Below are 21190 nucleotides of genomic sequence, written 5' to 3' on the forward strand. Positions count from 1 at the left end.
TAAAAACTAGTGAGCTGTGTTTTTAAAAGAGAAAAATGTAGGTTGGTAGACTCAATGTTAGAGCATTTGCATATGTGGAACAAAAGAGAAACTGCTAAGCTATATCTGGTGATGTAGTAAAGCATGACATTGGTGTGCTCAACACTTCCTGACTACCAGTAGTATCTTGAAGTGCTCTACGCATCAGCTCAGCAGCCTGCTATTTGCCTTGATCCACATACAGGTGTTAACAAGAACTGCTGACTTGGGCTATCCTTAAATTGATCCTGAATCTTGATGAAAGGGAAACAGGGCTGAGAAACTGCACAAATGCAAACCATCTTTTCACAAGCAGCTTTAATCTTGTACCATAAAAAAAACAAAACAAACTACATATTGGCTTCCATTGATAAGAACTTGCATATACGATAAAGTTTTTTCAATATATTTACTAAAGTTGTGCTGAATAAATGTAAGAAAAACAACTTTATATATTTGGAAAGAAGACTTTAATAGTGTTGTTATATAGAGTATTGGCCAACTCAAGTGGGTCATCTTCTCTTACTGCTGCCATTATTTCCAGTATTTGACTAAAAAAGAAAGGTTGATATTAGAGGACTCAAAACTCAGTATTTAATATACTTCAGCCTGCTGCATGTGTATATACAAGTCACTAAGATTAACCTGGAATTAAAACCAGTGCTGAGAGCAGCAAGATGAAGTGCTCAGAGAAGCAAATAGCTCACTTTTAAAGTCACTAACTGCCATTCCCTTCACACCAGACACTGGTGGCTCACTGGTACAGATTAATCTCTGGTCTTTTGACTCTTGTTTGGAGGTAATTAAACAGCTTTCTGTTTCAAAGAAAGTGTCATTTTGTGGGTGTCTTTATCACTGGTCTTGATTTTTCCAGACTGAAATTTACTAGCCTTTCAAGGCTAAAGCTGCACTATGAATAAACTGGTCTATGGCAAAGCTTAAATTTCAGATGCAGCCTTATCCAAGAGTGTAACTACTACAATAACTTACTGCTGCCTCCCCCTTCTCTATATGAACACGTTCAGATAGCTGCAGTAAATGTTAAACAAGCACATTCAAGTTTGAAAGGGCTGCGGCCTTGACAGAAGCCATGAAAAGGTAGCAAAAGGGATGAATAATTGTAACACGAAGTACCGTAAAACCAAGCCACAATATTTGTTTCTGCACTTATGTGGTGTCAATCATTCTGAAAAAGATGTCTATTCTGTACAGTTCCTAAGTCAAGTCATACTTTCATTTTTTTCCAGTAGAAACCCCCCCCTGCAAAATCATGGCTAAGAGTAGCCATGTGCACTTGTGGCCAAGAAGGCCAAAGCCATTCTGAGATGTATTAGAAGGGCTGTGGTTAGTAGGTTAAAGGAGGCTCTCCCCCTCTACTCTGCGCTGGTGAGGCTGCATCTGGAATATTGTGTCCAGTTCTGGGCCCCTCAGAGTCAAGCACAGAGCCACAAAAACAATTTAAGACATAGAACATCTTCCTTAAGAGGAGAGTGAGGGAGCTGGGTCTCTTTGGAGAGGAGGAGACTAAGGGGTGACCTCATTAATGTTTATAAATATGTAAAGGGTGAGTGCCAAGAGGATGCAGTCAGGCTTTTCTCAGTGATGCCCAATGGCAGGAGAAGGGGCAGTGGGTGGAAGGTGAGGCATAAGAAGTTCCATGGAAACATGAGGCAAAATTTTTCACTGTGAGGATGTCAGAACACTGGAACATGAGCCTTCTCTTAAGTTCTTGCAGGTCTCCCAAAACCCACCCAGATTATTTAGTAGTGTCCTTGGCAGTATTTCAAAAGCTGGTTCCAAATAGGTTAGTTACAAGTTTTTCATAGAAACGCATACAGACCTCAAAGCAAAAATAAGTAAATCTCACTTTTGACCAAGGAAACGGGTTTTACACCTGGACTGGTATAGCTGAGCATTATTTGCTGACAATTAATTCCCATACTGCACTGCAAGAAACAGCCTTCCCAAATTCCTTTACAGAGAGTTGGTAACGAGATGATGACTGGGAGTGGCATTAATTCTGACCAGACTTCAGCAACAGTCGTGAAAATGCAGGCATTTCATCTCTTAGTGCTATTGAATTGAGATTCTCACTAAAACAGGGATGTGTTTTCCTGCCTTTCACACCTCTGTGAGGAAGTATTTGAAAAGGTGGCAGAACACTGTTTCTGTATTTTCTAACTGTCCATAAGCCTCTTGAGTTTTTGGTAACTATTCTGTGTGTTGATAGCTGCCATTCATATCTAAACTTCACAAATCAGTGTTTTTAAGTACAGAGGTAGAATGCAAAAATGGCCCTAACCAAATCTATGTGATGGCAGCTCATATCACAGGCACTGTGATACGAACACAGGGGTGTCTCAGCACTGCCCCTTCTGTGGAGCGCTGCCAGCCTCAGTGCTCTCTCTTCTAAAAATAACTGGAACAACTGACTGAAATTTATTCAAGTCAGGTTACTTTAAAGGGTTTTACCCCTTTTCCATGAAAAACAATACTAGTTTCACTGCCAGGGAGCTTTTCACATTCAGAATTGCTGAAGTGGGAAAATTAAGACTTCTTAAGCTTTGTGTATAAAGCAATACCTTGCAGAAGTTTTAATACATTTAGAATTAATATCTATTTACTGCACTTTCAGCAAACTACTTTTTCCACTTTTTTTCACCCCCCAGGAGTTTTGCAGTATTTTAAATCACAGTACACTTACATTATATGGCAGGGTTCATTCCTGTCCTTCAAGCAATGCCCTATCTCCCATTTCTTTTTTGTAGGAAATGTAGTTTTAATGTATTTTGATCCAGCATGAGTGTTTTTCACTCCACACCAAGGTGCATCTGGTTTCATTTGGAAAAAAAAAGGAAAGGAAAAAGAATTAAGAGTATGCAATCATTTGTGAAAAGCATGAAATAGTTTAATCAACTTCCACAGACGAAAGTTCTTGCAATCAATTGCAATTCCAATGCAATATGGAATTTAGCAGATTTGGGCAATTTAACATCTTCATAATATTTAGATTTTTACAATCTTATCTTTAGGATTTTGCATTTTAAAAAAATTAAAAAAAAAAAAAATCAATAATAATAGTATGCAGCACTAATTCCCTGCAGTGTGTTACGGATAGCTAGATACACTGCACGTGTTCCACAGACACTTCCTTATAAAATCTTACTTCATGTGCAAATAGATGTAAGGATTTGGGCAGTTTGTGGTTTTCCTTTCTCAGATTCAGAAATTAAAATACTGTGTAACTGACAGTTACTAATATGTAATACTTGAAATGAACATGCAAAAAGAAAAGAAAAAAGGCACCACTTGTCAGTCAGTTACAATCACTGCTCATTAGGCCAACAGGGGAATTTAAGCATTCTGCCCTACTCCCTTTCAGGAGCTGTGTTTTCCAAACGCTATTACTGCTGCCTGTGGCAAGCTCAACACCCTTGCCCTGTGTATGGCCAGATTTTAACAGATATTCAACCAGGATTCTGGTACCTAGGTGCATTTAAAAATCTGGGCTTATCAATTTGTCCTTTCCATCTTCCCCTGCAATGTCAGGAACTGACAGGGCAGCTTAGTCCTTCCAATAGAAGGCTGAAAAGGAATTTCTGGAGTCTGTAAATGGCTTTCCAAAGCAGAAGAACAGCCAGTCCTTTCTCTGCTCTAAACAACTAGGTCTTGATTCCACCCTGTCATTGCTACAGAAGTACATCTTGTTGCCCATTAGAGTTTAAGTCAAACTGACCAAGCTATAAAACCTTACCAGTCTCTATCATTAATCGTTCACTGGGAATTGATTTCAGTGTTTCCAGGTTGGCTTCTGTTTTCAACGAGCTAGAAAAATCAGAGTTTGGTTAAAAAAAACAACCAAAAAACCCACCAAAAACAAACCAGAAAAGGTATATAAAAGTAGTTACTTCGCCTAAATGTTTTGCAGCAAAGGGAGCTTCCCAATTTTGTCAGTGAATAAAATTGACTTCATTTTTAAAAAGCATTGCGTGCAAATTCAGACTGTGCAGAAAATAGTGGAGAGTTCCTCAGTGCTGCCATCTCACGCTAGTAAGCATGCAGAACCCCTGCCTGCACTGCCCATCCTTGCCTGGCTTCAGCAGCCCATGCAGCTTCTAAAGTGGTGCTGGCTGGCTTTTGGCCAGATGACTGCTGAGAATTCAGACTGCGTAACTAGTAGATGAGACTGCTTGAATTCTATTTGCATTACATTGATTTGACATGGCAGCCTGAATTTAAGCCTTTTTAAACACTTCTCAGAAGGACTGCTTCCACCTTCAGCAACCTTATTTATTTACAAATATTTATTTATTTACAAACAGGGATTGACCTGAGGTTAGTAGAATGGACCTAAGACTAGATTAACTCACTGACCTCTGTGTTAAGAATTTTATACGGCTAACAGACTAGTGAGTCCAATTCTAAATCTGTCAGAGGATTGCCTAGTGAGCTTTGAAAATGTGACCTCATCATTTAAAGAAAGCAGCTGATGTTTCAAAATAGCTTTATTTCTTATAAAGAACTCACCAGCCATTTATTCCAATATAAAGATCCAAATCTATTATAGCTGCTGCTTCTTCCTTTGTGCCATCAAAAGAATGTACCTAGAACATTTATAGATGCACATGTAGATACAAACACACATACTTAATTCAAAATTCATTTAGAAGCATGTATCAGTTTATTTGCATCACAAATACCTTGGATAGTATGCATTACACATCAATACAAACCTAATGATCAGACATGGTAATAGAAGTGGTTCCTACATTTTATTAGCAGTAACTATGTACAGAAAAAGGCCTATCCAGTGATACTGCTTTTGGCCCAGGACCTTCCTGGAGCTGATCACTGGGAGACTGTACTCAGGAACAAATCCTGTGCATGCTGCATTTTACATTCTTTCCTCAGTACTCCCTACAGGGCACTGTTAGGGACACAGTTAAGAGCCGTATTACATTCTCTACAGATTTTTAGTCCACTAGAACTAGAGATGCAGTCTATCTGGTCATCCCAGGGATTAAACAGAGCCAAGTGACAGGTCACAAGTTCCAAACAGCACAATGCATCTGGGACCTGCAGCTTCTCAGCCCCAGTGGAGTAAAGGGACTGTCTGCTATCCCATGCTACAACTGAGGCAAGTCAGTTGCAGAGAGTGCCTGCTCCCTCTGGAGAGACGTGTTCACTAGTTATCAGTTTTGCAGGGAAAAAAAAAAAAAAAAAAGGAGAGACCGTACAGCTTTACATTAAGTGCACAACATGCAAAGTACTGAGACAGGGGAAGCTTGTGTGGTAATAAAGGCAGAATCTGGGGACTGAGACATGTAAGAGGTGTGGTCTGATGTGAATAGGCTAGAATGATCCAAGTATTTATTACTTTCAGAAAGGCCTGGCATAATGCAATGTATTGCTGGACCTTCCTAACCATTTCATCCAAAATACATGATTTTAGTATCTAAAAGACAAAGTAATTGAAAGTTACATCTGGATCTAATTTGAAAATGATGTCTAACATCAGAAGCAAATATTTGAGGTTACAGCTTCCGCTGGGAACATGCATCTAAATTATCTCTGGTCTGAACGCACTGTGGTTATAGACACTAAAGAATTGGGAAAAGGCCAGTGTCAGTTTTAAGGTGCCTTAACTGTCCTTCTGACAGGCCAAGAAAAACTGATTGTGTCAGCTGCAGAGCTTTTACTGAGACTATCTTCTTACCTTGTAAAAAAAGTGAAACAGTTGAGTAAGCAAGGAAAAGTACTAAAAGGGACTATAAAATACTTATTAATCAATAATAACTTAAATCATATAACAGGAAGCTTATCCTCATCCCACGTAAAACAAAAACTTGCATACTAAGCAACAACATTCACAGGCACAGGTAAAAATGAAGGCTACACTTACCACCCCTCCTGCAAATCTATCTCGGTTTCTTCTCATTATGTCTATAAAATGAACAAAAAAAATGTTAAGACAGTTTTATAACAGACAAAAGTGAAAGATTCAAGTTTCCAGATCTTTCATGTGCACGATTTGCTCTGAATATGAAATTCTCAAGCGAAACCCACCTAAAAATTCAGCATGTGCATTTCTACAGTGGAGAAACATGGGCAATCGCATCTGTTCTGACAGGTCAAACTGTTTTTCAAAATATCTGTAAAATCAAAATCATCTTTAAATACAAACTCAGTGTTTGATCAAATAAAGACAGTAGAAGAGCTTTTTCCCAGCTTTTTACCTCCATAACTAAAGACAATTAATGGATTTGCCATGAAAAAGCTCTTAGTCATGCTAGGATTTTAAAGGAACTTTCTCAAGATATATTCACATAGTAATGATCTATGCTGGAAAACAGGTAAGAAGTGGCCAGGAGGATCAGCACTGAAGAATGCATACATGTGCTCAACTTATACCCTGGCATAGTGTGGAAGTTCACTCTTAGTATTCATTTTTAAAGAATAAGAAACTGACTGATCTTTCCACAAAGACTTGAAATGTCAGGGATGACTGAATGTGGATCAGAGGAGCCACCATTTCAAGAAGCCCTTGTAAATGCTGTCAGGATGACTGAGGGAGTACTATGCAGACTTCCATAGGCTCAAAATGGCCAAAACTGTATCAGAGCTGGCTGCCCTGTACAATAACAACCACAAGTTTTTGTTGGCCCTTCCAAGAAAGTCAGTCTTTCTTCTTTTGAGTTGGAACACACACCAGTATTAGGCATCTTACTTCTGCCTATTATCTTCACTCTTTTAAAGTCTTCCACTGCTTTTCCTCCTCTCCTTTGTGTGCCTGCATCCTTTCTTTTTTCACTCATTTTATCCCTACCTTCTACTCCTAGTATTTCCTTTGAAGGAGCAGTAACAGCAAGGCAGCCATCCTATGAAGAGACATACAAACATGGGCAGAGGGAAGGTCACTAGGTAGCCAGTTTCTCCAGTGAAGTTTCCAAAGGAAACCGGTTAGCGCCGAACTAACCCATTGTAATTTCCAACTAGTTCTGATCCCAAAGCATTATCATTTACTATTTCTGTCTGCCATGCCACACCCACGCATGCCAACTACCAATGCTCAGGAAACTTATTCATGGCAAAAGGCAGTGCATAGATGACTGGTTATCCATATGAATGTGAAAGATGACATTATTTGGACAAGGCAGAACAGCACTGCCCACCCCAACACGCTGGGAGTGTATGCACGTACTGGATTTCTTCAGGTGCTGCTGTTACAAGCAGTGCAGGACAATGGAGCATTTCCATCATCAGGTATCAGAAACATTTCAAAGGGAAACTCAAGTGTCCACATACTGCTGTGTGTGTTTCACACTCCAATCAAGAGAAAGTGGCAGCAAACCATTACTCTGATTTACATTTTCCTAGCATATAAATAAGAATAATGACCAAACATACAAAAGAGAATGCAAATGGTCATTTTGGTTTTTGTAATTTTCACTATTTCCTGAGTATTGCATGTTGTTATTTCTCTGACAAAAGTTACCTTCCGTATCTTTCAATGCAGAGCTTTGAGATAGAACAGGTGCAACAGAAATCCACTGTGGCATTAAAAACCAACACAAACTCAGGAGAATTAATTACAACTACTCTGAATCTTCTTTGTAGTCTAGATACTGTGTTTAGTTTAGCTTGTTTGACTAAGTATAAATTTAATTGCAACTCATGATTGCTCTTCTGGTTAAATAGCTGCAATTGCTTGATTATTGTTTTTTACCTCTTTTTTTTAACCAGAAGATTTGTTTCATAAGGAAGTGAAATTTTAGCAACTGAGCTGCAGAAAAGTCCCTTAAGTAACTTAACTGCCAATTCCAACCTAATTTTGAGAAAGGTTATGGTCATGGAAGTACAAAGTTTAGTGTCCCTACAAATGGAAAAGGCAACTCAGACTTCCTCCCTTCCTAACAATAACGAAGTCTACCACATGTTGCTACTTGCCCTATCAAAGGGGAGGAAAAAGGAGAAAGCATGAAGAAACCAGACAAGAGTGATCAGAATGGTAACAAAGTAAGTCAGTAGGGAACTAAACCACGCTAATTCCAGTGCTGAAGGAACAACCTTTCCCTTGGGTGAGTAAAATCATTCAACATATGCTGGTTCTACACTGCTTCCCAGCAAAGAAATTTGAAAATATTTCTGCACTGTTGTTTGCAGGTTTAGCTTTGACCATGAAGTTCAAATACTGTAATATTTTCAGGTTTGGGATCAAGACAATAAAGAAACTGAAGCAAATTTGCCTTGCTGAGGTAGAATTTCCCTATACAAACAATTCTAGATTACAGTGCATCTGATTTTGTTTGTCCCCTAAACCTAGTTAAGAAACCTGTTTTTGTGTCGCTAAGCTCCACAAACCCCTTCCAGTAGCACAAGAGAAGTGAAACTTCTATACACTTATCAGTCCATTTACGTGATCTTCAGCATTATATGAAGGGAGTACCTTCATCTACCTACCATTCAAATCAACTTTTTCTGTTGGGAAAGTTACAGGAATGGAGAAAAACTCCAGCACAAATGTTCTTACGGCTACTTCAACAAAGGAATTTCACCTTTTATTAGTTTTTTTCAATCTAAGAAAAAGGATTAAAGAAATAATGTTCATCTTTTACAGGTGAGAATTATCCAGAAGAAAATGCAGCATAACTAACTAGAAACTAATGATTAAACATTAAACAAAAGAGAGGTCATGCTCTAATACTACTCGCTGGGAAACTACCATACCTCTCTTCTACAGCTAATTGCAGATGCTTGCAAGCTATTCCAGTGACTACAAAACCTGACCTAGAGGTCAGCTGAAAAACAGTGACCTGTGCCCATGCATCTCACACTTCACCTTCCATTTTTTTAGCTCAATCCAGCATACATTGAATTTTAATTTGAAGAACTTGACATCCATCCAGTCTGCTAAACATCATGAAAGCCAGACTATATCCAACATCATAGCATTCATTTAGCAGAAATCACCCCCTTCCAGCAGCAATTTCCAGGAAAGGCCTCCAAAGAACTCTGAGAAACCAGTTACGTATTTCATATAATTCACTGAAATAGTTCAGATAAAGACTTTCTGTCCTTATCAAACTCAGTTAGAAAGGACTCACCTACCACTTTAAAAGTGATTTCAGTTCCACCCTGTCACCTATTTCCTCACACCCAATTTCAGCAGAATTGATTAGAATGAAGTTTTTCAGTACAGTTCTTCGGATAAGGAAAATCAGATACAATTTTTTCTCCCAATAACAAAGCAGTAAGGACCCTAAAATGACACTTCACCAGTGTTGCAGTTTGCCACAGAAAAAGAAACAAGTTATGCTCCAAAATGTGCTTTGTCAAACTGTACACTGAATTCTACCAGAAAAAAGACATTCTCCCCACTTTGCTGAATGTTGGACTGTATGACTACAGCATTATGAAGAAATTACCTACTGCTAAGGTGGCAACTAGAAAAAACAACAACTAACCACTGCCCCCCAGTGACTAATTTACTCAGAACAGTAACAGGCAAGGGCAATTCATACATCACCCAACTTGTTTGCATTTATCACATTTCAATCAGTTCCCTCTGGATAGCCAGAAGTTCTCAATACAAGAATAGAAGCTCATATTAGGGGCTGTGCTAGCTCTTCTGTTGAGTATCTGTGTTGCACAGATATATTACTTCAAAACACTAATCTCAACAGCTAATACCTCCCTTAGTAAAAGGTTGGGTTTTTCTTTCCACTGCTGATTTACTCTTTTCGACAGTTCTGTTCCCTTCCCCCCGTTGCCTTTCAATCAACAACCTCATGATTCTTCTCTCACAGTTATGTTACTTTCCCCATGAGCCTCTAAGAGTTGAGTATTAGCAAGAATAAACACCTGTCAAACACAGAAACCGACAAATTTGAATCAATTTCACAGATAAAGACAAGCTAATTCAACACTGGGCTGGTAGTAAAATTCAGCACATAGCACTACTTGAATACAGGTGTCTTTTTTCACAGTCCCGTTACTGTAAAAAAAAAATCCCCAGAGCCAACCCTGCAAACTGCAGTTCTATAGCTGACAAAATGTTACAGGGTAGAACACAAGACAGGAAACACTCCTGTAAATTGCTACAAGTCGATTTAGAGTCATCAAAATTTTCTTACTTGACTTGGATGTCCTTTGGGCAAAATTCTAATCTATCAAAATCTATAAACAGAAAGAACAAAAAACGCACTTAGTGTTTTGGATTTTTCAGTACACGTCTAAGAGAAAAAAATAAATAAATTGAAGTACTAAAATAAAACTTACCTAAGCCACATTCTCCAACTGCTATTACCTTTCTCTTATTTTTTTCAATCAGATTTTTTAATTCAGATAAATATTGCTCAGGGCTAGTCTGCTCAAATTCTCCACAGCGGGTAGGATGACAGCCAACCGTACTGTAAAACATGTCTGAATCAAGACAGCATTAGAAAGCTTTAATACATAAAAATACATAAGGTATAGACAGTATCAACATCTCGACTTTTGTTTTTATTGCTCATAATCTTAAGACAACTCCCTTTGAATATCTTTAGCTTGGTGATGATTTTATTACACTTATTTTCTGCTTTCAAAATGTCAGACTCTCTCCAGTTCAAGCATGTGTGTGTTTCTTTTGAGAACACATTATTTAGCACGCTCCAAAACTGAAACTCAAAGCTGAATTACTCTGGTGGAGCTGCCTTCAACAAACCATAAAATTGTTGAAGTTGGAAAAGACCTCTTGAGATCATCTAGAAATACATTTCGCTCAAAATGCCTCAGGTTATGCTAGCTGTGAAATCTGCAGACAGGCTGTGATTCCCATTGCATGACTCTGCATTAGCTGTTACAGAATTTCACAAGCAATATCTAGCCTGATTTACCCAAGTACCTTAAAGAGAAGATACCTCTCTTGTCATGATAGATTTGTAAGTAAGAAAAAACAACCAACCAAAAACCCACCAAAAACATGTTTCCACACCATACAGGCATTCCAGTTCATTTCTAGAAGAGAGCTTTGTAACAAAATCTTATTCCAGAAGCTTTGTGTGATTTCTATTTTTATCTAGAAATCTTTATCTTCCAACATCTGGTCATCCAAATAGCAGCTCACACACAATGCATTCATCCTATTCTGAAACATAATTCCTCATTTTACTGTGAGATTCTGTAAGCACCTCCAGGGGCAGGTCCTTTTGGACTCTTAATTCAGAGAATGGAGATAAATTTATTTTTGACTGACAATATAAAGTTTAAAGTTAAAATACCATTTGTCTCTGCGAGCTGCAATGCATCTTTACTATCTTGTAGACTTCCACCTGTAATCAAAAACTTGGAAGAAGAAAAAAGTGCTGTCAGCAAATACGTTCTTTGAGCATCAAACAGAATGTTTACAAAACTACTAAGATAAGTAAAAAATCTAGACAGAACATCAAAAGACAACTATTAATGTATATATGACAAAATTTCATAAATTAGTAACAAACCTCAGGAGCTAGTAAACACATGAGGTATCAAACCTGAGTTTTTAATCAAGTATCTTCTATACTATTTGCACCATTAAATGAGTAAAATACATCTAATTTAAGCAGTACTAACTTCGTTACGACAATGACTCAAGAAACTTTATTCGCATTCCAGAAATGATATTCAGAAACTGTTATAGGTGGAGAAATTAAAAACTCCCATGCACCCAAAATAAAACCCAGTAAAACAAAGGCATCTGTATCAGAATTGGGATTGCAAATTTGAGAATTTCTGGCTCTGCACATTTATTTTTACCTGCAAGATCGAAGATTATGACTCCAGAATTGTTACTTATAGTGCTTTTTTTGAACCACCACTTCCAAGATAATGCATCCTACATCCTATTAAATCCCAACAATGCTGTCTTTGGACAACTTTTATCCCTAGATGTGCTCTATAGCAGACTCAGTCAGCACCAAGTCAGACATTTCTGCAGTATGCTCCATTAGAGATGGACACATCCCAACTGTATCACCAGAGAAGTAAGTAAAGATAAGATTGGCTAGGTGTCCATACAGCACAGGGGAATAAAAAAAAAATCACAAAAAAATTACCATCAATCAGCAGCTATACAGAAAACCAGAAATATTCTCAAATAAACAAACTTCTAGGGAAGTAGAAACTAAAGGGAGCGAGGTCCGCTGCTGCAAACACCAATTTCAAGATGAGACTTACAAAACTGCTCAGAATCACAGTATCACAGTACATTAGAGGTTGGAAGGGACCTCAAGAGATCATTGGGTTCAACCCCCCTGACAAAGCAGGATCACTTATGTTAGTCCACATAAGATTGCATCCAGGTGGGTTTCGAAAGCCTCCAGAGAAGGAGACTGCAGTTTAAATACACATACACCAGTACTTACTGGCAGACATTCCAGTCTCTCAGCTGTAAGAATATATGAGCACCCTTCTCTTCTGCAATTACTAACTTCCTTTTCACATAGCAATATCTGAATGACTACTATCAGAAGAGCCTTTGAGTTTTCATCAGTAGTGGTAACCATTGAATGAGTCTCTTGGGACACAAGACAGGAGTGGCTGCCCATGATACACTAAGTTGGAAAATTATATACTAGTTGAATGCAGTAGGTCAGAGAATATCTCTGTTGAAATTGTACAAAAGAAATCTTACAAGCATATCACATATGATACCACTGAACTTAAATATTCAGCATCTAATGATTCTGTGCAGGTGGAAGACAATGCTCTGCACAGAATACTGTTGCTTCATGCTGTTGGATTTTCCATTGCAAGTTCCAGAAATTTTTGTTTTAGTGCTAAGCATCAAAAAGTAAAATATTAGAAAGCAGTTTAAAGCGTTAAACGAACATTATTAGAATAAATACCTTTTTAACACCAACTTTGACTGCTCGCTCTACCACATCCAGAAGGTCATCTGTGGAAGTTCACCAAAATTTCATAAATTGAACTTAAGGTTTTACAGCATAATTTAACTACTTTTCAACTAAAAACTCACTTCATGCAGTCGAAATGCCTATCATGAACAATTTTCAAACCACACTTGATTAACCTTTAGAAGGCAATAATGCTCTGAAGATCTGATTTAAGCATAAGATGTCAATGGCAGTTTTTCACATACTTTAGTAGACTTTCTGTTTGCACCTGTGTCTAAAGGCCATGAGAGCAAGAGCATCACTAATAATTAGTAACTACAACTGAGCAGCGCAATACTTTGAGAGTTCACTGTTCATAATTCTCACATCAGTTTCTTCCATGCAATCCTAACATAAATACACCAACAATTTTCCATTTTGCTCTAGAAGCAAAGTTAACCTGTATGACAACTTAATAGCAACTCAGTAGCAGAGAGCATATTTTGCACAAGCAAATTATTTTGTCACACTTTCTTCATAAGCATCCAGTTACTGAGGAGAAAGAAAAAGTTCTAACTTCACATTCTGACAAGAGGCTTCCATTTTAATCTTCTTCTTTCAGCAGATACAAAGAAACATTCACCTTGATGTTTTTGTGTTCCCCTGTAGATTCCTCTGAACATAGGATCTGTCAGATTAATGCCAATATCTATGAAAAAAATTATAGAAATTAGATGTTCTAGTCACACTACGTTTCATTCTGAGCATTACCCAGCCAGAGAAAATAATGGAAAGTACATCTTAGTAGTCCCAAATTACCACATTGACAGGCTGTATAATGCATAAGCATTAAGTTTACTTGTGTAACTTGAGAGCATACCCTTGCTAGAAGTGACAGAAAAATAAAATTTTTGCCTTCTGTGTAACTCCAGGTTTATTCTATGAGTGTATACGACTTGCCCTCATAATCAAAGACAATGCATATATACTATCACAACTAATTCTCCTTTTCACACGCAAATACAGTTGCTAGTTTTTTTTCTGCTAACAACCAGTAACAGGGAAGGAAAAATGCAGCAACCTCACGTACTGCCACCACAGAGATGGGAGCAGCAGTAGACTGATTCATGAAAGCACCCACGTCCCTCCCTCTTGCCCGTGCCCCTCCAGCCTGGACAGCAGCACAAACAAGAAAACCTGCAATGCAGTCACCAACCGATGCCGCCCCAGCAAAGCCTTCTTCACTGGGCTCCCAAGGCTTCCCTGAACCACAGCGTCACAGACAAGCGCTGAAGCACCGCCTCAGGAACACCCACCTCTGCAAGCTGCCCGAAAACACGTTTTTAGAGGGATTTCTAGCGTGGGGGCAAGTTTTCCAAAGTAAAATCATAGAATTCAGAATGGTTTCGGCTGGAATAGATGTTAAATCTTGTTCCAACCTCCCTGCCGTGGGCAGGGACACCTACGACTAGATCAGGTAAATGCCTCACATAAAACTCCAATCTGAACCAACCTTCTGATGCTATTTACATACTTCCTGTCAAATTTCCTAATAACATTTTTTTTCCCAAGTCAATTCCATGCAATTCCATACAACCACGACTAATATGGCAAAACTACAGAAAAGGATAAGAAGCGGCCAGAAACCCCGTATTTCAGGGATAACTTTCAGGAGGTGCACAGCAGCCCCTCAGTGCCCTATGTGAAGCCCCCAGCAGTGGCAGAAGCATTCCCAAACGCTTCCTGCAGTCTCAAAGGCAGCCCACATCCTTGCCCCGGCAACAACGAGTGGGACCAGAGATGACAAGGCCTGGGTGAGGGGCAGGCCCCCTCCTCAGAGCGCCCCACGCCCACCGCCCGCCGCGCCCAGCCCCTCATGGAGGGAGCGGTGGCGCTCCCCACCAAGCGAGGCCCGTGGCGAAGCGAGCAGCCCGGCCGGGCACACAGACCCGACACAGTCCATGCCCACACCCAAAGCCCTCCGTCCCCCTCACCGATGAACTTGGCGCGGCTCATGGCTGCGGTGGCTGGCGCCTGAGTAAGGCGCCTGCGCGCGGCGCCGTGCCGCAACTTCCGGCCAGCCCCCGCGAAGGTGAGCGCTAGGACGGGCGGTCATGGCGGCCTATCTGACGCACCAGCAAAGGGTCCTGCGGCTCTACAAGAAATCCCTGCGGCACCTGGAGTCCTGGTGCGTCTACAGGTGAGATCTGAAGGGGGGTGAGGGTGCGGCAGGCCTGTGCTTCCTAGGAACGCAGCCGCTCAGCTTTGAGCTTAGCTGGGAGGGGCTGGCCTTCCCCGCTGAGGCTGGGCCTTGGGCTTCACAAGGGCTTTGTCCTCCTCCCTTCCCCATCGCCCTAGGCTTGGCTGAAGGGGCGATGAAAATGGCACTAGGACTACTTGTCTGTGCCTGCTATAGAAGAGGGCGATGTGGGAACAGGAGCTTCTCCGAGGCCGCGGGGTGTGCACAGGGGTCACTGCTGACATTGCCAGGCGTTGTTTGTGTGTGTGGTTACGTCACTGTACTTACCCTTTGTCTGTAGAGACAAGTACCGCTACTTTGCCTGTCTCCTGAGGGAGCGTTTTGATAAGAACAAGGATATAAAGGATATGGTGAAAGCTACGGAGCTGCTGAGGGCAGGCGAGGAGGAATTCTGGGCAAACCAGCATCCTCAGCCATACATCTTCCCTGACTCCCCTGGAGGTACTTCCTATGAGAGATATGACTGCTACAAGGTAAGGTGCCCTGTAAGATTGTGTGTTACTGCACTTACCTTACTGTCGTTTTAGTGAATGTAAAGTGAGTACTTCAGGTGGACTTTGTAGGGCTGCAGCTTGCCTCAGCAGTATCTAATTTCTCTAATGCTGTACTGTTGCTGAACATCGTATTGCTAGCCTGGGGGAAGCAGGCCTACTTGTTTGGAGTTTGCTGGTATGTCTGTCTGAATGCTATAAGCTTCTTTTTACTGGGATAATCGTCTGCTCTTTTGCAAAATGGAAGCTGCACAAGTGGGTCAGGCAGTCACAGCAGAGCTGTGACAGTAAACAAACTGTGAAGGAAGCTGTGCTGCCTGTCGCAGTTTCATTTGGTCACAGCTTTGATTTCTTTCTGGTCTCGTCAGATGTCAGCTTGGCTCTTGGGAGGCTTCTTTTCACTCAGTTCCACTGTTCTTTTAGCATTTTGAGTAATAATACAAAATACTATTTCCCTTCATGTGCTGTAGTGTCAGGTACATATATCACTGTGATAGGTTCTGTGCCTAAGAATAGAAGCAGTGTTTTCAGAATCTAAAGCACTTGTAGACAAGTTTTTAAATCCTAAGTGGTTCTATGTAGGAGTAAAGAAACACGTTTCATAGCAAAACACAGGGTTTTTTTCTTTCTTGGTATTGGCTCTTCTGATGCTTTACAAGAAGTTAATACTAACCTAGAATGTACACGCACCCATTTTCTCCTGATAAAGTACTGGTGCAAAACTAGATCAGGTCAGATCTTTATGCATAGGAAGTGATGTGAAATGGAGAGGTAGATTTATCAGAGGCAGGAAAAAGAACACGAGTGAAAAGGGAAGAGAAGTATTCACCATATGGCAAGGTTGTGAACCTTAGCAATGGTAGGTAATAGTGAGAGAGAATTCTGACAGAAAAAAGGCCAGTTGAGTAACAAATGGTCAAGATTAGTCTTCATATAGAACTGGTTTATGTTCTTGATGTCCTACTCACTATGCTAAAACTAGCTTTTAACAAAATATGTCTCACAAGGGTCTGGCTTGTCAATGTATGAGTGACTGTCCATTGTGGATGCTACAACAAAATGTAGTTTTGAGATCTCAGGCTGTTTGATGGTTTTAATTGTTGTTTGGGGTGTGTGTGTGTATTTTTTTTCTATATTGTTATTAGCAGCTCTGCTGTTTCTGTTCAGTCAGAGATTACTCAGTGATGAGGATCACAGGAGGAACCTATAAGTGTAAATGTCACTAGATGAGTGATGGTATTGGAGCAACTTCTTCATTTTATTTTCTTGAGAATTGGGGATTTTGGTGGAGTTTTGTTTCATAGTTGTTGATTTGTTTGTTTGTTTGTCTGGTTGGGGGGGGGTTGTGGGGTTGTGGGGTTGTTTTTTGTTTTTTATTTTTTTAATAATCCTGTCTTTAAAATGTTAACATGGCTGCAGAACTTTGAATTTTGCCCTTTTTTTTTTTTTCTTGATTTGACATCTTAGACATCTCAGACCCTTATGAAGGCCACTCATTTTTTTTTAGTAGTTGTAGACAAGCAGAAATGAGCTCTAAGGTTCTGTCAAATAAGTTAGTACTTGGGAGAAAAGGATCGCTCTCTCGTTGCCTTTGGGAGGAGCAAGAGAAGAAATTATATCTTCCACTAGTTAGAATTATTTTGAGGACTTTTGAGAAGGCTGAAATGATCTGGGACTTGTTTTCTGGCTGTCAAGCTAGTTACTGTAGCGTCTTCCTATGACTTAGCATGATGAGTGGAACAAAGACTAAAAGTACTTATCTCTGCCAGGTAGTGCCTTGAGACTTAATAATAGTCAGGTAGCTCTTAAATGGTGGAGTTTTTTAGTACTTTTATTTCCTGGGTTATTTATCCATTTTAATACTGGTCTCAGCAATTGTTTAGACTTCATATATAAAAATTATATATTTGAGTTATATATACAAATTATGTTTTGCTTTAACAGGTTCCTGAATGGGCCTTAGATTTCTGGCATCCTTCTGAAAAGGCAATGTATCCTGATTACTTTGCCAAACGAGAGCAGTGGAAGAAGCTGCAGCGGGAGAGCTGGGAGAAAGAGGTCAGTGCTTGTTTAGTGCAAAGTGAAGCCTCTTAGACTGGTGTTCTGTCTGACATTAAATGTGTTCCTGGGAAAACTGCTGAACAGCTGCTGTAGTCTGAGTTAGATTCGGCTTCATGTGAACTCTTGCCAGTGTGAAACATTGGCTTGATTTAAAATGCCTACACAGATCTCAGAGTTGCAGCTTCTTAAAGGCCGTGAAGGGACTTTGAAGCTGAAGCTGAACCTGCAGGTGTATTTCAGTTAGTACAGGGCTCATGTAGCAGTTTCACTAAAATAAATTCCAGGGTGAGATGAGAGGAGATTAATGACCAGAGGATTCCTCTTCTGCTGCTCTGAAGCTGACACTTCCTGGTTGCTTTGAAAGTGACTTAGCACTGAACTGAAACTAATTTTTGGCTATTCTAAACAGAGATTCAGTTGGAAAAAGCTGATATTCTTAGAATAGTTCTTTAATTCAGTTGTAGATAAGTAGTTGAATGGTTTGCAGTGTGGCACTTACCATAATTAGCATAGTGGCCACCAGCACTTAGGCTGCATCAGGAAATGTGAAAACATCTAAAGGGCAAGCAGAAATCAAGGTCTCCTAAGGACTGCAATGGAAGCTCTCCAGGACATGTAATTAGCAGCTTTAAAGCAGCAAAAGAATTCATTCTGTTTAATGTAGCAATGGTAGACATGAATGATATGAAATAATGACTTAAAAAGTGAAATTTCTCTTGTAAATCACTTTGTACTCCTAAAAATTCCTTCTTGATTAGGTAATACAAGCCTGCAGTGATTACTGAATTTAAGTGAATGCTGGGAAACATGAAACCTCTTATTCAACCAAAGGTGTTACTGCTGTTTTTTTCACTTCTGAAGTGGGTGTTGATCTTGCTTTCTGCCTGGTCACTGAAACCACATTATGGAGATGTGCATTTATGTACCAAAGCAATTTTATGTCTTCTCTTCTAGCTGAAGCAGTTAGAAGAAGAAACTCCAGCTGATGGTCCAAAAACTGAAGCTCTGCCTCCAGCTCGTAAGGAAGGGCATCTGCCTCCCCTGTGGTGGCAGTATGTTACAAGACCTCGTGAAATTCCCATGTAAAAGCAGCATTTCGTGGGAGAATTGAAGCAGTCCATCTTCTGTAGGCATTTGATATGTCAGTGGCTGCATGCTACTCAAAGCAGTACAAAGACAAGTACTACAAAAGTACTATTAATACAAGTACTACAACATAAAGTAATACAAAATAAAATCAAATAAAGTAAAAGAGAAGGTATTTTTCTGAGCTGCTGTTCTTTATAGCGTGTGTGCATTTTGCAACTAGTTGGTGCAGCGTGGAGTAGATGACTGTTAACATTCCCACTGTCTACTAACATCAGAGAACACCGACACCAGCCTGTGAAGTCAGAGGGGTACTGACAACTGAGCAAGTTCTATTGCAGCTCTCACTCTGGAGAGTTAGAAAACTCAACTAGGAGATTCTAAAAACTGTGCACGTAAAACTCTAGTTCCCAGAGAGGGAGGGGGCAGGAGAAGCAGATTCATTGAGGGACTGGATTGAATGATAAGCAACTAGAATAACTGGCAAAAGCCCGTGTCCCATGATGGAGAATGTGGGAGAGGAGGGAGGAAGCAGGATGTGCTCTTCATGCTCTGTCAGTCAGAAGGCAGTAGTGGATCTGAGTTGTGCCCTTCTCCACCCAGCTGTTCAGCAGCACCCTCGGCTCAAGGCTCTTCAATTGCTCAGCACAGAACCTGATCTCCTATGACTAGATGAGGGAAAGGCTGTGGATGTGGTCTACCTGGACTTCCATAAAACCTTTGACACACTTTCCCATGGAATTCTCATGAAAAACTGGCTGTTCATGTCATGGATGAGCACATGGTCTGCTGGATAAAACACTGGCTAGATGGCCAGGCCCGGAGTGGTGGCCAATGGAGTTAAATCCAGCTGGCAGCCAGTCACAAGCAGTGTTCCTTAGGATTCCTTATTGGGACTTCTATTTAACATCTTTAACAATGATGCTGATGAGTTAGAGAGTACCATTAGTACATTTGCAGAAGGCACCAAGGTGGGAAGTGTTGATCTACTGGAGGGTAGAGAGGCACTTAAATACGTTATTCCAGAGGCACTAGCGTCACTGCTGATTGGCTTGTCCTTGGCCAGCAGTGGGTGCATCTTGGAGCCAGCTGGCATTGGCTCTGTCAGACACAGGGGAACCTTCCAGCAGCTTCTCGCAGAAGTCACCCCTGTAGCCCTCCTGAATTTCCGTTGTTAGCACTGCAGCTCTGTTCTGCTACCACCCTTCCAGTGCAAGTCAGTAAAACGCAGTTACATGAATTTTATTTGGTAATGTTTTTAATTCTCTCTTGCTTCTGCTACATGCAGATGGAACCTGTGTGATCTTCAGAAGTCTGACGAAGGACATAATTGACACCTGAAACTCTGGAGCAAAAAGGCTTTAAGAACCAAAATACAGAAGTTTTCCAGCAGTTCTTTATTTATAATGTAGGCTTAAGCAACCATTACAATGTAGAAGGGAGACACACTTACAGCAATTATTTATACCAGTTTAGAACAAAAAACTGCACAGGGAGAGGTCAACTCTCAGTACAAACTAGCAACTAAACCACAATAATTTACCATTAGAAACATTTTATTTTTTAGCTGTGACACTGCTTTTACAATATGCAAAAACACAAAACAATAAAACTATCCAAAGTGTTTTGTCACATTCTTTCTACATTGAATTTGGCAACATTTTATATTAAATTTTACTGATTATACTAACGTTTAAGAACTAAACAAGTGAAAAGCTGTACTCGGGTACAGTTACATCCATTTATTCCAAAGGTTTAAATAACACTTTTAACTACTGAGATTATCTCCTAGCAGTTTTTGTTTATGCAAAAACCATCTCAAAGCCTCATTTGCACAATGCATCAGCTACTGTAATCAAGATTGGTGGGCTACACCACAGGCACTACTGTTTATTATATTCTGTAATAAGGAGCTTGTTTTTCAAAGAAAGGAAGGTTTGATATTTTCTAAGAATCATGCCTTTTTTTTCTTTTTTGCTCTTAAGCCATAACAAAAAAAAGGCAGCAAACACAGCAGTGTAAAATGTTATATAGACCACAGTGACTACACAGTTACTAGAAGATTCACATCCAATGCAGTTATGTATTAAAGCATAAGAGTTTATGTAGGCAAGCCTAGAGCCAACAGAAATCTGCAGAGCGTGGTGGAAACCAGCCCCATGTATGTATCATTTGGTGCGTTTTTAAACAGTCCTGGATGTGCAAGTCTGGTGTCCATCCCCACCTGGGTCCACCGTGGGTGGGCAGACGGCATCCTTCAGGACTGTCTGATTGGAACACGCATCATGTCCTGGGGTCTGCACATTTCTATCAGCTTTAGGAGATGGGTATTGCAGCAAGAACTTGAAGGAAAAAATCCAACTCTTAACAATTCTACCAATAGCGTTCCAAAAAACATGACGTAAAGTACAAAAAAAGAG

At 40.0% G+C, this 21190-nt stretch overlaps 2 protein-coding genes across 3 annotated transcripts; one reads left to right on the top strand and one right to left on the bottom strand.

The window, feature by feature from the left end:
• Positions 1–445: 445 nt before the first annotated feature.
• On the bottom strand, positions 446–14894 carry TATDN1 (TatD DNase domain containing 1). Its single transcript, XM_054385637.1, has 12 exons — positions 14867–14894; positions 13516–13581; positions 12885–12934; positions 11280–11343; positions 10297–10440; positions 10152–10194; positions 6085–6170; positions 5921–5961; positions 4546–4622; positions 3773–3843; positions 2723–2849; positions 446–569 (listed from the first exon to the last, which is right to left on the bottom strand). The coding sequence occupies exons 1-12, from the start codon at positions 14886–14888 to the stop codon at positions 467–469; spliced, it is 894 nt and encodes a 297-aa protein (XP_054241612.1). The 5' UTR covers positions 14889–14894; the 3' UTR covers positions 446–466.
• A 62-nt stretch (positions 14895–14956) lies between these two features.
• Positions 14957–18937, top strand: NDUFB9 (NADH:ubiquinone oxidoreductase subunit B9). Of its 2 annotated transcripts, none has more exons than XM_054385397.1 (4): positions 14957–15072; positions 15413–15605; positions 17568–17681; positions 18639–18937. In XM_054385397.1, exons 1-4 carry the CDS (start codon positions 14987–14989, stop codon positions 18768–18770), a joined length of 525 nt encoding a protein of 174 aa, XP_054241372.1. In that variant the 5' UTR covers positions 14957–14986; the 3' UTR covers positions 18771–18937. The 2 variants fall into 2 exon arrangements, with proteins under 2 accessions (XP_054241372.1, XP_054241373.1); XM_054385398.1 differs by having other exon boundaries at positions 15446–15605.
• Positions 18938–21190: the final 2253 nt, after the last annotated feature.

The sequence above is a fragment of the Indicator indicator genome, chromosome 12 (assembly GCF_027791375.1).
Source record: "Indicator indicator isolate 239-I01 chromosome 12, UM_Iind_1.1, whole genome shotgun sequence".
Lineage (NCBI taxonomy): Eukaryota > Metazoa > Chordata > Aves > Piciformes > Indicatoridae > Indicator > Indicator indicator.